Source organism: Pseudophryne corroboree, chromosome 2, assembly GCF_028390025.1.
Source record: "Pseudophryne corroboree isolate aPseCor3 chromosome 2, aPseCor3.hap2, whole genome shotgun sequence".
In the NCBI taxonomy this organism is placed as follows: Eukaryota; Metazoa; Chordata; class Amphibia; order Anura; family Myobatrachidae; genus Pseudophryne; species Pseudophryne corroboree.
Genome location: NC_086445.1, coordinates 258213433 through 258231622, shown reverse-complemented (window position 1 = coordinate 258231622; position 18190 = coordinate 258213433). Strand labels below are relative to the sequence as shown.

General features: G+C 41.1%; 1 protein-coding gene across 1 annotated transcript in view; it reads right to left on the bottom strand.

Annotated features, from left to right (window-relative positions):
• Positions 1–6489: 6489 nt before the first annotated feature.
• LOC135050707 (uncharacterized) overlaps positions 6490–18190 on the bottom strand; it is a 36459-nt gene continuing 24758 nt past the window's right edge. The window contains exons 3-4 of the mRNA XM_063957106.1: positions 11742–15412; positions 6490–7463 (exon numbers count right to left, since the gene is read on the bottom strand). Coding sequence (XP_063813176.1) covers positions 11776–15412 — 3637 coding nt within the window. The 3' untranslated portion in view covers positions 6490–7463; positions 11742–11775. The remainder of the gene's footprint in view (positions 7464–11741; positions 15413–18190) is intronic.

Below are 18190 nucleotides of genomic sequence, written 5' to 3'. Positions count from 1 at the left end.
GGGGATATTATAAGGGTACTTCTGGGTGGTGTAATGCTAATAAGCGGTACTACTGTGCTGTACAGTACTACTTCTGTAATGGGGTTTTTTGGGGGGGAGCAAATTACTGCCTTGTACCGGGTGACATAAATCCTGGTTTCGGTCCTGGATGACTTACTAACTGAAAAATTTAAACCCAGTAAACGCCTGATACTTCAGCTAATATATTATATAACTAGCATTTGCCTGTCCCTTCGCTCGTGTGGATGTCTTCTGGAAAAAAAAATCATCTTTATAGTTCATAAACATTTCCTACAAGTATATTTCTCCTCCAAAATTTATATTTATAAAATGTAACACATCTACGATCAGTCAGTCACAGACATACGGGGGGACGCCCAGCACAGGGCTAGTCTGCCCCGTATGCCAGGCCCGAGTCCCCAGCACAAGTAAAAAAGCATCGCACAGCGGCAGTGTTGTCATTTCATGATCACGCTAAGGGCCGTATCCTATTAGGCCCAATGTGATTTCACCTGTAAAAATGGCTGATGGTCATTATTGCGGTTTCTAATTAGAGGGTGTTTTTATCGGCCGAAATTGGATCTGCGTTCACACAAAAACACATAGGATCGGGGATAAGTCCCTGATCCCATATTTAATCGCAGCTTCGGTGGCTGCTTATTGGGGATTATGCTTTGGGTGCCTGAGGCACCTAAATCATAATTCACGATAAATGCCGGCATTGTGCAATTACATAGCCCCTAGCAATCCTATTATCAGTGGTAAAGTACCTCTGCTAATAGGATACCGCCCTAACTATCACAGACACTGGCTAATTCACATATTGCAAATTACTGATTTTCTTAGTAATTTAGTAAAGAGTAAAGATATAAAAATCATGGATAGTAAACTGTATGAAAATATGTTTATTGAATATTATTTTATTTAATCATAAAACAAGGTCTGGCTGTGTTGCTATGCAAATACAGAATGATCAACAATTATCACAAATTAATTATCCCAGTAATCCCATAAAGATCTCTGCAACAATTTTTTAATCTTTACTCATAGGTTTTAGATCAAAATGGTTCAAGAATACACTTCACATTTTTTGGATAATTAATGCTCATTATGCACATTCACATATGTGTAAAGATGGGTACACAGCGACTAGACATTCACATATGTGTAAAGATGGGTACACAGCGACTAGACATTCACATATGTGTAAAGATGGGTACACAGCGACTAGACATTCACATATGTGTAAAGATGGGTACGCAGCGACTAGACATTCACATATGTGTAAAGATGGGTACACAGCGACTAGACATTCACATATGTGTAAAGATGGGTACACAGCGACTAGACATTCACATATGTGTAAAGATGGGTACACAGCGACTAGACATTCACATATGTGTAAAGATGGGTACACAGCGACTAGACTATGTGCAAACCCTGAGGGGTGACATCATCTTGACCCGAAGGGACCACTTACTGTCAAAGAGCTCTTCTCGGCTGGGGTTGACAGCGAAGACTCTTTTCCATCAAGCCCATTAGGGTCAAGAAAGATATGTGTTGTGTGAAATACGAACTGTTTTTAAGTTAATACATTTTTAAAATCTGAGAAAATTGAATTACTTAATTCAGGTCTATCCCGGGATAAGGGTTTGTCAACCATTTTCTATTTTGATCTCTACTCTTTAGAAAGATTCATAAAGTTTTATAGATAACTGTGGATTCAACAGTTGTAATTTTAGATGCTCCCCAAACACCATTTCCAATTAATATCTTCAGCTCTGCCTGCACCGAAAGACTGAGCTGAAGATGCGATAAACGATGCATGGGAGTGTGCAGTGTGTAAACACTGGACGATGTGGATGCTTTGTCATTCCGATTTAGCTCAAATCAACGGATCGTCTAATGTAGCGTTTCTCCACACCTGTGCAACGACGGTTTCGTCAAAGGACTCATTCCAGAGACCATTGTGTCAGATATATTTAACACAGTTATTTATCACTGTTTGTGAGCTATATGTCAACTAATATGTTATATGTTGCTATATTGTTTTAATTGTTATATCTGTAAGGTGTAACTAATACATTTTTATTTTTAAACTATATCATGTAAGCGCTCGTTTGATATAGATTTTTGTATCTTTTTATATTTTTATCAACTACTAGGCACTGCAGTGTTGCCATTTGGGAGCTGCTTATTATTAATCTTAAAATAAATATATATATATATATATATATATATATATATAAAACTGAGCAGGAAAGGTGGCTGTATAAGCGCTAGGGATTGTTTGGTTTAGTTATGCAGTACACTATGTTGACAAAAGTGATTGGACACCCCTGCACAAGCAAAATGGTGTGCTCCTGTGGCAGTCACGTGTCTGTGAAAGTATAAAACAGGTAGAAGGCCACTGATTAGATAATTTTCTAACTAAATGGCCTGCTTGAAGGAGCTAACCAAGTTTGAAAAGGGGATCATCATAGGCTACTCGATCGGAGGCAGGGCCGAACTGCCCATCTGGCACGTCTGGCAAATGCCAGAAGGGCCAGTGGGATGGTGGACCGGTCCTGTCATTAAGAGAGCAGGGAAGGCCTCCGGCTCTCTGTCTCTCTGGTGTGGACGCTCCCCCGTCCCCCTGCCGGCCTCCATGGAAATGGAGGAGTGCCGCGAGTCCATACCCCCTGACTCACAACACGCCCCAGCTCATTTCCATGTAAATGAGTGTGGGCATGCCGTGAGTCTATGCCCCTCTGACTCGCGGCATGCCCGTCGCTAGTGTCCGCACACCCTTTTAGCGGCGCACATGCCCCTGTCATGTGTGCGCGCGCGCATGCCAGAGACGAGTGAGAAGCATTGCAGATGTTAGGAAAGTTCCTAAATCCACCGTGTCGGGATCAGTATGAAATACCTACAATCAAAATCCCGACAACAATTGACTGACTGTTAAAATCCCGACAAGGTCAAAATACCGAAATTTAAATTGCCGACAAGGTCAAAATACCAACATTAAGGATGTTGACAGGTCAAAAAGTCGACACAGGGTTATCATTGTTTTTTGGTGTGTATGTCGACATATGTACCTCAGCGCTCGGCACACTATTATATTCCCCCTCCAGGTCCACTGGGAGTGTAAAGTATGAACAAGTCGGTTTCAATAAAAAAAACATGAAAAACTCATGTCGACTTCTTGACCTGTCGACATTTTAAATGTCTGTATTTTGACCTTGTCAGTATTGTAAATGTCGGTATTTTGACCATGTCGGTATTTTGACCGTCGGTCAATGGTTGTCAGGATTTTGATTGTAGGCAAATTTACCGCATCCCCACTGTGTCTTTTGTCATTAATGCGTGGAAAAAGACTGGTCATTGCAGGAAATCATCTCGCCCTGGAATTCCCCTGGGACTGGAACCCAGGGACCAGAGAGTGCTATCCAGTGAGCTGCAGAAGAACAGGGGTCTTCCCTTGCATATCGTTGCACACACATTCCAAATGGCCGCTATTTGCCGGTTTTGACAAGAACACTTCATAGGGAGGCCCATGCACTTCGATATTATGGGTGAGCATCTGCTTATAAACCTCTAATTACAAAGAAGAATGCAGCTCAGCACTTACAATGGTGTAAAGAGCACAAAAACTGTACAGTGGAACAATGGCAGCGAGTGTTAGAGAGTGACAAATTATGATGTACACTTTTCGGATCAGATGGACGTGTTTGGGTTTGGCAATTTCCAAGAGAACGTCTGATGTTAGAGTGTACAGTACCTACAGTAAAGCATGGAGGTGGTGGTGTTATGCTGTAGGGCTGGTTTGGCATGGGTCCACTAGTTGTAATGCATGGTCACATTAACTCTGAGAAGTATAGAGATGTTCTCGATAACTCTGTGCTCCCTTCATTGTGGCAGTTCTATGGAAATGACAAATATTTTCATCAGGACAACAATGCCACCTGTCATGTTTCCAGGGAGACGCTGGAATGGTATATAGAAAATTTGGTTACCTGGTTGGACTCGACCTTCAGTATCACAGTTGATTACTGTACTTAAGGTGAAATGGAAAAATATACCACCTGCTGTTGTCCAGCAACTTGTAGACAGTTTGCCAAGAAGGGTGTGTGCAGTAATGGCTGCACGTGGTGGACCTACAAAGCACTGACATCAATAAAATTTAATTGATCTATTTGCTGTCAGTGTCCAATTACTTAAGTCTACATAGTGTAGAAGTCTCTTATTTAAACTGGAGAAGACCGCCGTTCCTATTAAAAAAGCAAGGACTGCTATTACCCATGTTACTTCAAAGAATGGTAAATATCAGGGTAATAAAATCATGCAGGAACTCCTGTTTCCACATGATTTTTTCGGGTGAAAAGTATATTAAATAAGCCACTACATCTCTCCTGAACTGTGTTCTGTTTTAACTATACTATTGATTGAGACATCATTATACCACTCCATAAATAGATTTCTTCAAATTTGTTATTTCTCCATTTAAGAGCTGTCAAGACAGCCATACATTGCTTAACTTCGTGAACCAGGTTCTCGTGATTCGTACATTTACTAAACCAGAAACCTTTTTTTTTTTACACTGTAAGCTCTCACCAACAGAGCCCTCTTCCCTCATGCTTTTTCCTTCTTCCTTATAACATCATCTCGTCCCCACTGCTAACAGTGGCACCAAACATTTGGGATCCGCCGCCCACTTATTTGTGTATTATTAGAAAACCTTATCCATGTTATGCTATGTTTTGTACTGTAAGTCTCTTGTTTATTGTTTTTTTGTAAGGGGCTGTAGATCCCTTGTGGCACCATATAAAACATGATGATGATACGTGATTCAGCATAAATCACATCATTGGCTGCTGGGTGGAGGACAGCGGTCTAGATCTGGAAGACTTGTCTTCTATTGTGGCTGTCCAGTATCACCACCAGATTTTTGGGAGCCTCCTGTCCATTCTGGGAGTGAAGGCAAGTATGGTAGTATCACAGACCTTCTTCGTAACTGCCCAGTTAGGCAGAACAGTCCTGACTGCCATGAATTTTGTGTAGTATGTGCTACTTACCTAAATAAACTGATGTGTGCAGCAATACGTAGATCTTCTAGGGGGTTAAGATACAAGCAGGGGTGAGGAGAGGTTTAGAGCATCTGAAGAACTGACACACCCCATGCAGAAGGTCCTGCTGTCAGTACAGCATGAACACTGCAGCTTGTGCATGTTGTCCTTGCACTGGGACAATTTTGAGATGTATGACACAGGCCTAATATTAACAGGATAATAAAAACAAGAACAATCTAACACAGAGCAGCTACTGTCACTTACTGTACCTAACACTGATACCTCACTGCTATCCTTTTTTTTAACACTGAGCAGCTACTTTCACTTACCTAAACACTCTGATGCTTAACTGCTATATTTTATTTGTATGGTGCCCTGGGGTGGTTTGGGGGTGCCCTGCACCACAGAGGTGAACCCCTACAATGTAATGCCCGATGAGGCTATCTTGACAATTGCTGGGTAGGCTCATAATATTGCCAAATTGTATGCCAAAAAACCTGATATAGGATGAATAATTACTACATTTATTATAATTCTAATGGTTGTATGGTGCACCTGCTCTCTTGTTTCTAAACTTTAGGCAGCTGCCTAGGGCGCCAGGATCTGGAGGGCTAGGGGGCAACCCTGAGTATGCTTATCACAAAATAAAGGATAACTCTGAAAGATGCATCTTTGGCAAACTTAATGCAGACGCTAGCTGTTGAATGTGTATGAACTTCTAAGATGCTACCGCCACACTTTAACTTGAGGGGCTGGAAAGTGGGTACTGGTGTGTGGTTGGGGGGTGGGGGCAGCAGGCTGAAGTTTTGCCTAGGGTGTCAAGAAACCTTGCACCGGCCCTGCAAAAAAGGTATGGTAAATGATTTTCAAAATGTTAATACATAATCTAATAGGGCAAGGAATACAGGTTATTTTCAACTGATTTTGAATATGATATGGTCCAGATGGTGGCCTTTATTCGTGATACACAATTGTAGTCGATTTCTGCAGTTATACCATCACTCAGCGGGTAATTTCTGGCATTATTATTATTATTATCAATTTCTTGACGAAGCTCACTTTCATTTGTCTGACTACATTTAACAAGCAGAATTTTCGTTACTGGGCGGAAAACAATCCTCATCAGCTTCACGAAAAACCTCTACACAGTCAACAGGGCTATCTGAAAGCTGAAGTCTACAAACATCAGCCAAGAACCATTAATCAACTTAGGCTGCTACAGACCAAGAAGTGACAATATCATATTCAACACCCATTGAAAAACTGTATGCCATGCACTTTTAGATTATGTACTAAAATGTTGAATAGCATTTACTAGGCCTTTCTTGTTAACTTTGAAAATCGGGAAAGTTTTTTTGCCCCACCCTGTATATGTATGCATATTTAAGTATATTTCACCCTGATGTGACTTCTGACAGAACTTGAAACATAGACAAAGTTATTTCCAACATTCCAGTTTTATTAAACCTTCCTCAGGGATTATATACATATGTCTACCTTATATTTTGAATATATGTTAAACGTTTGTAAACTTCCTATATATTACTGGTAATTATTAACCACTTAACTGACTATTTATTTCACCAAACATCGCTCCGAAATTGTTGGGGGTTTTTTATGAGTGAATTAGGTGATGAACATGAATTTGACTCTATCCCAAACTATTTTAGTTAAAAAAGAGAAAAAAACATTTTTGTAAAAAAAATATTTAAAAACATTGAAACATCGATCGGGAACATCGCGGCTTTCATTTTGAAAGCCGGGGCAGTCTCCGGGTATTCAGGGGGGGTCTGGGGGTGGCTTGGGAGGGTTAATTTACACTCCCCAGCGGCTGACATTGTCTGCAGCCGCTGGAGGGGGGGGGGGGGTGCTGCTGCCATGCTGACCGATCAGCAGCACGACAATCAGTAGGGGAGAGTACGGGGAGGCAGAGGGGCCTTCCGGTCCTTCTGACAGCAGCAGCAGAGGGAAGTTTATCTTCCCTGCCGGTGCTAACACTCTCTATCTGACTGGTCGCATCCTGTGCGACCAGGTCAGATAGAGCACTTGCAGGCATGGTCACATCTCATGCGGCCATGCCAGGCAAGTGGTTAAGGCAGGTGTCATGAATATCGCTGCAAATAAATAATTTCAAACAGTTAAAATACCAAACCAGTTATATGAAAAATGGTAAAGAGAGTGTCCTTGCTAATATTAAACTACATACATAACGTTATATTGTTTATTTGGCTATGTTAGTGAATGGCAGACAGTGGTTTATGTTATGTCTAATTAGAGACTCCCGATTTTTGTGTATTACTCTTCAAATTTTCTCATTGCATCAAAAGTTTCTTCAATAACCAGCAGGCTCCATCACTGGTGGGGAATATTCCAACTCAATCCAGAAGTCAGCGCTCCAGAGCCTCCTGATCCCTTTCATACCGATAATGAAGCAAAGTAGAAAAACATCATATAATAATAATAATAATAATAATAATAATTGTTAATTACAATTTGGTCTTCTACTATATGTATTATATTATTTTCATGCTAAACTACTTTATCAGGATTTCTAAAATGCTGGTTTTGGAAGATTTGGTTTTAAATCACATTTGTTTGGTACTTGGAGATTTGTAGACATTTCCATGTGATGGTAATCAGTGCAAACAGAGATGCATACAGTTCCTTATTGTTCTGTGTGCTATATGACACAGCCAGCGGGATGTAATACTGCCCGAGTCCGGTGGCTGTGCGGTATGCCGGCCAAATTCGGACGTTTTTTAAAGGGACAATCACTTACAAGGCATGGTTTTGCCTTGGAAGTGATTGCCTCTTTAAAAAAAAACATCCGAGTTCAGCCGGCATACACCACGGCCGCTGGACTTGGGCAGCATTACATCACACCGAGTATGTTCAGGAACTAAAGAATAGTAGGAGGCAAAGATATATGGCTGTATGAGTAAACATCCCTTAAAAGGAGCCACGCTAGTCATGGCTCCGTCTGTGCGCACCTATTGCCGAGAGCGTCCATGTCCGGCCGGAGACGCTCAGAATGGGAGCGTCTCTGTGCACTCTCGGCATGAGTAGGCAGACGGATCGCCTAGTCACGCCAGGAGTGCACATTTGCGATGGAGCAACCTCAGATGAGTGCGGCTCCATCTCTAATATGCTGGTGCTATATAATTTTATGCAAATGAAAGAGTAATTATATATATATATATATATATATATATATATATATACACACACACACACAGTTGTGCTCATAAGTTTACATACCCTAGCAGAATTTGTGATTTTCTGGCCATCAGAGAATATGAATGATAACTCACAAACTTTTCTTTCACTCATGGTTAGTGGTTGGGTGAAACAATTTATTGACAAACAACTGTGTTTACTCTTTTTAAATCATAATGACAACAGAAACTACCCAAATGACCCTGATCAAAAGATTACATACCCTGGAGATTTTGGCCTGATAACATGCACACAAGTTGGCACAAACGGGTTTGATTGGCTACTAAAGGTAACCATCCTCACCTGTGATGTTTGCTTGTAATCATAGAAACATAGAAACATAGAATTTGTCGGCAGATAAGAACCACTTGGCCCATCTAGTCTGCCCCCTTTTTTTTTTTTATCTCTAACCTTAATTGATCCTTATTTCTTTGTAAGGATATCGTTATGTCTATCCCAAGCATGTTTAAATTTCTCTACTGTCTTAGCCTCTGTGTGTGTGTATAAAAGGTTGTGAGTTTCTGGACTCCTGAAAGACCCTGCATCTTTCATCCAGTGCTGCACTGACGTGTCTGGATTCTGAGTCATGGGGAAAGCAAAAGAATTGTCAAAGGATCTGCGGGAAAAGGTAATTGAACTGTATAAAACAAGAAATGGATATAAAAAGATATCCAAGCAATTGAGAATGCCAATCAGCAGTGTTCAAACTCTAATCAAGAAGTGGAAAATGAGGGATTCTGTGGAAACCAAATCACGGTCAGTTAGACCAACAAAAATGTCAGCCACAACTGCCAGGAAAATTGTTCGGGATGCAAAGAAAAATCCACAAATAACTTCAGCTGAAATACAGGACTCTCTGAAAAAAAATGGTGTGGTTGTTTCAAGATGCACAATAAGGAGGCATTTGAAGAAAAATGGGCTGCATGGTCGAGTCGCCAGAAGAAAGCCATTACTACGCAAATGCCACAAAGCATCCCGCTTACAATACTCCAAGCAGCACAGAGACAAGCCTCGAAACTTCTGGAACAAAGTAATTTGGAGTGATAAGACCAAAATTTAACTTTTTGGCCACAACCATAAACGTTACATTTGGAGAGGAGTCAACAAGGCCTGTGATGAAAGGTACACCATTCCTACTGTGAAACACGGAGGTGGATCGCTGATGTTTTGGGGATGTGTGAGCTACAAAGGCACTGGAAACTTGGTCAAAATTGATGGCAAGATGAATGCAGCATGTTATCAGAAAATACTGGAGGAAAATTTGCACTCATCAGCCCGGAAGCTGCGCATGGGACATACTTGGACGTTCCAACATGACAAATGATCCAAAACACAAGGCCAAGTCGACCTGTCATTGGCTACAGTAGAATAAAGTGAAGGTTCTGGAGTGGCCATCTCAGTCTCCTGACCTCAATATCATTGAGCCACTCTGGGGAGATCTCAAATGTGCAGTTCACGCTGGACAGCCCAAGAATTTACAGGAACTGGAGGCTTTTTGCCAAGAAGAATGGGCAGCTTTGCCATCTAAGAAAATAAAGAGCCTCATCCACAACTACCACAAAAGACTTCAAGCTGTCATTGATGTTAAAGGGGGCAATACACGGTATTAAGTACTGCGGTATATAAACTTTTGATCAGGGTCATTTGGGTAGTTTCTGTTGTCATTATGATTTAAAAAGAGTAAACACAGTTGTTTGACAATAAATGGCTTCACCTAACCACTAACCATGAGTGAAAGAAAAGTTTGTGAGTTATCATTTATATCCTCTGACAAATGGCCAGAAAATCACAAATTCTGCTAGGGTATGTAAACTTATGAGCACAACGTTGGGAATCGTTTTGATGTGAAATACACAATTTTTCTGTTACAAATTCCTCTGAGTGCCGCTGCTGTTTGGAAAGGAGTGTATATGTATGTATATATATATATATATATATATATATAAACAAAGATAAGGACCCAGCACTCCGGACTTACGTATGCCTTGCTCAGGTGCCTTCCCCTCAGAGTTGCCTCTGCTTAATACAATCCTTGGTGTGGGCGGCACTCAGAGACTTTGATAACCCAAGTAAGCGAACAAGCCCCTCAGGGCAAACTTTAATGTGATGTTTCGGGGTTCAATCCCCTTACTCAGACCCAAGGGGGGGATTGTACCCTGAAACGTCACATTAAACTTTGCCCTGCGGGGCTTGTTCACTTACTTTAGACAAGATAAACTTTCAATGATATAGATGACTGCGCTCTAAAGGCTGCCCTCCACTGCAAGTACCAAAGAAGTGTCTCCCCAAAACACTTAAATGGCAAATCTAACAAAACAGGAGCCGTACTTGCTGCAAAAGGCGCCACACCAGTAAGAATCAAATGATGCAAGATACGTTCCTTTATATGCAGAATGTCCTCATATTCCTCTTGCCCTCTACTCTCATGCCGTCAGCACATGTGGAGAGAACAAAGGTGCACCATGTGTAGTAAAGTCAAACAGGTCCAAACAGCCGACGCGTTTCAACCCACCTGCTCTGGGTCTTTCTCAAGGTAAAATGACTCATATTGCCTTGAGAAAGACCCAGAGCAGGTGGGTCGAAACGCATCGGCTGTTTGGACCCCAGATTCCTGTGGATGAAAAGTGGATCGCTGTCCGGAAACCAGAACGTTTATCCCAGACTGCTTACCCGGGTGGTTCGTTTGGTGAATGATTTACATGCTTTTTTGAGAACTAATAGCACTAGTTCTCAGAAATTCTGGTAATTGCACAGCTTTTAACTACTCTATCTAAGGATCAATGGGGGATCTATTTTTATATTTCCATGTTGTGTTTCTATATATGTGTATGTAATTAAAAAGAGATATTTTGACTTTACTACACATGGTGCACCTTTGTTCTCCTCACATGTGCTGACGGCATGAGAGTAGAGGGCAAGAGGAATATGAGGACATTCTGCATATAAAGGAACGTATCTTGCATCATTTGATTCTTTACTGGTGTGGCGCCTTTTGCAGCAAGTACCGCTCCTGTTTTGTTAGACTTGTTCACTTACTTGGCTTATCAAAGTCTCTTAGTGCCGCCCACACCAAGGATTGTATATATATATATATATATATATATATATATATATTATTTTATTTTTATTTTTTTACATAAATTTAAAAAAAAATAAAAGTCATACTACACAGAACTACAACTATTTTTCCTTTATAAGCTTGAGAGATTGGTATTATCAGTTTTCACCTTCTGTAGTGTAGACAATCTCACTGGCTGTCAATGCTACAGAGGGCCACAGGGAGAACGGTGCAGCAGGTGCCATAGACCAGGGTGCTAACATTTCAGTTCTGGTTAGCACAATGACTAATCTTATTCTGTTTGATATGTGAAGCGGATGTACATTTGAAATGTTGGTGTGTAGAACTCTTGACATCAATTTGCTTTGTGTAGCTTTCATTTGAAATATGATACAAAAGAATGATTTGCCAATTACCTGTTGTTGAAGGGCTGGTGTTTGTTAATACAATTCAATTGTCTTCTTCATTTGGAAAGAATTCTTGTTTGGTTTTATTCAGATCCTGGAGTATCTCATCAATGCAACTGCTTAAATCAAACACAGGTTCTTGCTCAGGTTCCTGGAGAATGTAAGACTCTTCTCCCATCTCATCATATTGCAACGCAACTAGTGTAGATTCTGCTGCCATATAGTCTAATGTATACGATTCTACTCTACTTTGTCCATTTGTACCTTCACTAACATCAGACATGGATACTGTTTCTTCTTCCTTTATGGCTTCACACAATATGACTGTGACTTCAGAGTCTGATGTGTCTGAGCTGCATGATGTGCCACATTCATCTGGTAAGTGTTCCTCAGACTTTACCGAGTCACAAACAGGCTGCTCTAAATCCTCATCTGTGTCAGAGTCTGGGGCAGTGTGACGTCTAATACGGGACACGGCTTCCCTTAGATCTTTGGCATAGTAATTAAGCCTTCTTGTATATGTTCTCACCATGGGCTGGGGGGATGTTTGATCGGTTTGACGATTCACACAATAGCCAGTATCTCTTTGCCTACTGAGTGGCAGGTACGGATGATCTGGGTCACTGCATTCAGCAGGACCTGCAGAACCTGGACCAGCTTTTGCACATTTGGTGCTTTCTACCTGCCCTTGATTTTCAGTGGGGTGTTGTTCTTTTGTATTCATCGGTAATAAAAGTCTTTCTTCTTTGTCATTTCCCTTACTATGACCTTCCTCCTTCTTCGTGTCTACTAACATGCACTCAGCTTGTCCTTGCTTTTCAGGGACCTGACACTCTAGAGTTTTGGTTGGTGTAATACAGGGTTGTTCATCAGGATTAGGCCCCATATCCTCCAGTAACTGCTCTTTCATGGCTGTTTCAGTTTTCATATAATCAGAAACTCTACCTGGGGAGGTAGTTACATCGATGCTGTTCCCCTCCACCAAACATGAGTCTACTTCCATCAGAGATGAGCTCTGATGCTTTAGTTCTTGTACATAATCAGAATTTTCTTCAGATGCTGCTGTTGCTGGATTTTCTACATGTTGAAGCTTGATGTTAGATGGTTCAATAATGTTTTTATTATGTATGTCAGCATTTAATATCTTTTGTTCTGCTTCATCAATGTCTATGGTGGCATTATTGTCCAGTGGTTGTTGGCCAATCATTTGTACACTATGATCTTCCACCCCTGAAGAAACTGCTGGTAAATCAGCAACCTCTAAAATGCACGGCATCTCTTTATAATTCCTGATCTTAGATTCTTTTCTGTTATTATTTCCATTAGGGTTCTTATTATGTACCTCACATTCTTGTTCTTGGGCTCCGGGCTCTTGATCCGCATTACCAGCTTCTTTCCTACAGCTATTTATTTTGTGATAATCTCTAATTTCATTAAGGGACTCCAGTTCCCCCACAGAAAGCCCCAGAATACGAATTGCTCTTTCCTTTAGGTTTGGAGCTACTTTCTCTTTGGAGAGCTCGGTACAGTGTTGAGCTTTGGAATGAGTCTTCTGTGAACAGGTTTTTAGAGTTAAATTTGAAAAAGGCTTTGGATGAGAAGACAAATTAGATATTTTCTCATTCTTATCAAAACATGTAGAGTTAACTTTATTGAAGAGGATATCTCCTTTGGAAGTTCCAGTATGTAGAAATGTAACTTGCTCCATAATTGGTGGAAAAATATACTCTGCTCTTACAACAACACAAGTTGCATCTATAACAAACATCCCATCACTTTCTTTGGATAATGGATGCTGCATTTTCTCTGAAGCAGCTTCTTTTGGTTTAATTCTTGGCCCTTCCTCATGGTTGTGTGTAGCAGAAGGCTCAGACCTCCGTGCTCTAGAAGGATCAGGTTTCATTGCTGGTCTTAGGCCATCTTCATGCCTCCACTGGTTTTGATTATGGCCCCTGCCTGGAAAAGTGCAGATTTTTTCAGGTTCTCTCCACTTAAGAAAATCTGCATCCCGACTAGATATTATTTGGTTTCGAGAATCAACGTAAGATATTTCTTCCTGTTTATATGTTTTCATTAAGTTTTTCTTCAAAGGAAGAGTATGACTATGCCAACTGTACTTACCTTTATTTGACAATGAATTTGATGGGCCTCTTGCTTTTGATTCTGTATTTGCTATAACTCTCAACGGTCTTCTCCACTCATGCCCTGGTTCATAATGGTCTGATTCTTTAATATTTCTGTAATCTTCCCCAGTCCTTTTATCCATACTTTTTAATTTCCCACTTGTATAGCTGAAACCCAATTCTCTTGGCAGTTTTACTCCATTCAGAGGAATTGGTAGGCGAGCATCAAAAGGTGGCATTTGTCGCTGGCTACGATTCACAGTACTTTTAGTTTTCCTTCTGGTTGTCTCATTTTCATTATGTATTCCTTTGCTACTTGTCCTTGGCAATGTGTATGGCATTAATGGCTCTCCATGCGCTGGTATGGAAACGGTTTCATAGATCATTTCACCAATCTGCAAGCCCACGTCAGACTTATTTGTGCGGAAAGTGGGTAAATTGGTAGTAAGCGGAATCCCTCCACCTTCCACAATTTCATAAATGTGATCAAGGAGGTCATCAGATTTAGATCCTGGCCATGTGCCATGGGCTTGAGGAAGCGTTCTGCCCTGCATTATATTCTGATATGTTGAGTCAAATGTAAGTTTCTCCTCTACTCTGTTCTCTCTCACATTTGGGATAGACAATATGTTTACCTTGGATGCTTTAGGGCGCTCCACACTATATCTTGCCATTTTTTCTCTCCTTTCTTGACAGTTCCCATCGTCTTTCAGAATTATAGCATGTATAACGCCACTTTGGTTAGATTCTCTAGAATGAGTGAGTTTTTCTTTATTAATAGGGAAGATACGATGTGGGTAATCATAAGAAGGCGGTGGAACATAAGGTGGAGGTCCCTTTCTCTTTCTTATTTGGGGCCAGTTTTCCTTGAAACCTTCTTGTTTGTAAATGCAATGGTTCATTATTGGGCCTTGCTCCATATAGAGTTTACTTGTTTTGTCTTGTAGAACCTCTGAACTGATCGCATTGGTCAACCTCGATTTAGATGGTTTTACAAGCTTAGACCACCACCTTTTCTTTTCCAGAGTTGTTTCTTTAGTGCTTGCCATAAGTGATTTTGTTTTTTCTGAATGAGGCAGTTCCTCCTTCATCGGTTCAGAATGAGTCTGCAAAGCCTTAGGTGGGCGAGCCAAAGGTTCCCACTCCTCATACTTTGCTACCTTCACCTTATTGTCCAATGTATAATGAGGCTCCCACCCTCCATAGAAAGAATCCATTTGTACGAGCTTCCCTTTATGTCTGCGCTTAGTTGATGGGGAATAAGTCAACATATCTGCATGTGCTTCTTTCTGCAACTTCTGTCTTTTTCTTTCTTGATCTAAAGTTTTTCTCCTGGATATATCCTTGTTCCATTCATAATGGATTCGGTCTCTTACTCTTGCATCAGTTCTTGTATCTGCATTTTGTGTCATTCTCACTATTGTGGACTTTCTAGTTTGGGGTGGGGCATTGGGATCCCAGTTTGTAGAATCTTGCAGGATCATACTCTGTGGCAATCTGGAGGTAGTCCATAGTCTGTATGGATTCTGCTCTCTCTCTGGTTCTCTGCTGACAAACCTGAGAAATAAACCAATAAACAGATATTTTACAAATTAGATGATATTAAAGACTCACAACCCCCCTCACAAAACATTTTGTAGAAAAAACCATCAGTTGCAAGACTTGTGCCATGAGTGAGGCTCCTTTCAACACACATGAAAAGTTTTCCACATCTCTAGAATTCAGATAAACAGGACCTTTTTTATTTGATATCAGCTAGCAGTACTATTTGCTCTACCTGGTCAGCTATTTCACCACTAAAATCTGACTTTGTAGGTCTGTAGTCCCCATCTAGTATTACAAGTTATGGTCACCATATAGAATATTCCAAGGACACACTAGGGTTCCAGAAACCACAATGAATAAGGTGGATAAGAAGTCAAAACAAAGCAAGGAAGGGTTGTCCAAGGGTTGTCCACCCAGTGTTATCTAATTGCTGCACCCTATAATGCATCATTGCAATACCCCAGGGCTGAAACAGGGCTGTATGAGGCTCTGTGCTGAACCTGCACCCTAAACCCGTGAAGTCATGACATTATGCCTAGGCACTAGGCCAGCTCTAGGAAGGCCATATGCAGGTCATGTGAAACAGCAGGGCCAACGCTCACTCAGCAATGGTTCTGCCCCCAGATCCCTGTGCGCTGGGTAACCCCACGGCTTGCTCATCCCTAGTTATTGTCCTGCAATACTCAGAAGGGGAGACTATACTGTCTGCTACTATTGCTAAGCCCTTAATGACAGGGGCTAACATGATAGTTTTATGACCAGACCAATTTTTTCCCCCTTTTTCTTAAAAGCTTTTCTTTTAGTTATCAGAAGTTAGAGAAGGATGTATATAGCATTAATTAACTTCAGAAAGCCTCAAGAACTTATGGTGCTCATACACTTATGAGATAATCGATGCTATCCTTTGATTTTGACCACATCTGTGAGAGAAATCGAAGGATTGTATGCACATTTTAGGTACCTTGAGACGCGATGCGCGGGCACGCCGGTCGAATATCGCGTCTCAAGATATGTGCTGCACATAATATTTCTCGCATCGTAGTGCGATCGCATGTGGTTTCAAACCCACATGAGATATATCGCACTGCGATGTGCGATGGGCACCTGCCAGGAGCGGCCAGAGGCTGCTCCCACTTGGCGGTGATATGCCCATCACGTGACTGCCATGCGATCTATCGCATGGTAACAACTTTTGGTAGTTCAGGTGCGATTTGATCGCACCTGAACTGCCGGTGCGATGCCCCGCGATGTCGCGTCGCGGGGCATCGCACAAGTGTATGGCCAGCATTAGAGTAGCAATATAAGATCAGTGATACAATAACATCATAAAGAGCAATTGGAGATAATTCTGTCTAGAGCAGTGTTCTCAAACTGTGTACCCAGGCTCCCTGGGGTGCCTCAGGGCACTTGCAGGGGTGCTCTGGGTTGGTGGTCCAAGTCAAATTATTTGTGGTCAATGTAATAGGCAAAACCAGTGCTGTGCCTGCCAATCATAAAATATGTGGACAAACAAAAGAAAATCTTGACCCTCACCACACAACTGAACCTAAATATGACATCTAAACAAAATGTGCTTAATTTATTTATTATTTATTTTTACATTTCTCAATAAGAAACTTTTGGCCTAGGGGTGGGTACCATGAAAAATATTCAGATAGTCTAGGGTGCCGTGATTAAAAAAAAGTTTGGGAACTACACCGAAAAACAAGTTTGTTAGTAGTCCTTCATTCAAACGATATCAAATAGAGTTTCTCAGTCAATGAACTATGTTGAAGCTGAGGTCCAAGTTAATGACCAGTTAAGAGTCCCCTGTTTATAGGGTGGCTGCTGTTCTCAAAGTGACTGAAGTTCAGTCGATTCCAAATTAATCTGATAAAAAGGGATGAGAAATAGCGCCTCCTAGTGCAGTATATCAAAGCTGGTGCTTATTCCTATCACCAATTCATAATACCCTAATTCAGGTGTACCAAATACAGTGGATAAAACCACTTTTTGCATGCAGATATAGACTCTTTCAACGTTGTGGAATAATTTCAGTACAGGTACAGTATATAACAGTTTGGGTGGTCTCTTTAGGGGCTTCTCTTTCAATCCAAATGCAAGATTACATACATATACATAAAGAGAGAAAAGAACATGCACAGTAGCATAACTCAATTACACCAAGTAACTAAATTAGAGATGTGCAGCGGGCATTTTTCATGTTTTGTGTTTTGATTTTGGATTCGGACGCGTTTTGGCAAAACCACTCTTTTGGGTTTTGGATTCGGATGCGTTTTGGATTCGGGTGTTTTTAAAAAAAACTTCAAAAACTGCTAAAATCATAGAATTTGGGGGTAATTTTGATCCTATAGTATTATTAAGCTCAATAATAATAATTTCCACTAATTTCCAGTCTATTCTTAACACCTCACACCTCACAATGGCCCTCATTCTGAGTTGTTCGCTCGCTAGCTACTTTTAGCAGAAATGCAAACGCAAAGCCGCCGCCCTCTGGGAGTGTATTTTAGCATAGCAGAATTGCTAACGAAAGATTAGCAATTCTGCTATTAAGTATTTCCTTGCAGTTTCTGAGTAGCTCCAGACCTACTCCTAGATTGCGATCACCTCAGTCCGTTTAGTTCCTGGTTTGACGTCACAAACACGCGCAGCGTCCGGCCAGCCACTCCTCCGTTTCTCCAGCCACTCCTGCGTTTTTACCTGGCACGCCTGCGTTTTTTTAGCACACTCCCTGAAAACGGCCAGTTTCCGCCCAGAAACACCCACTTCCTGTCAATCACACTACGGTCA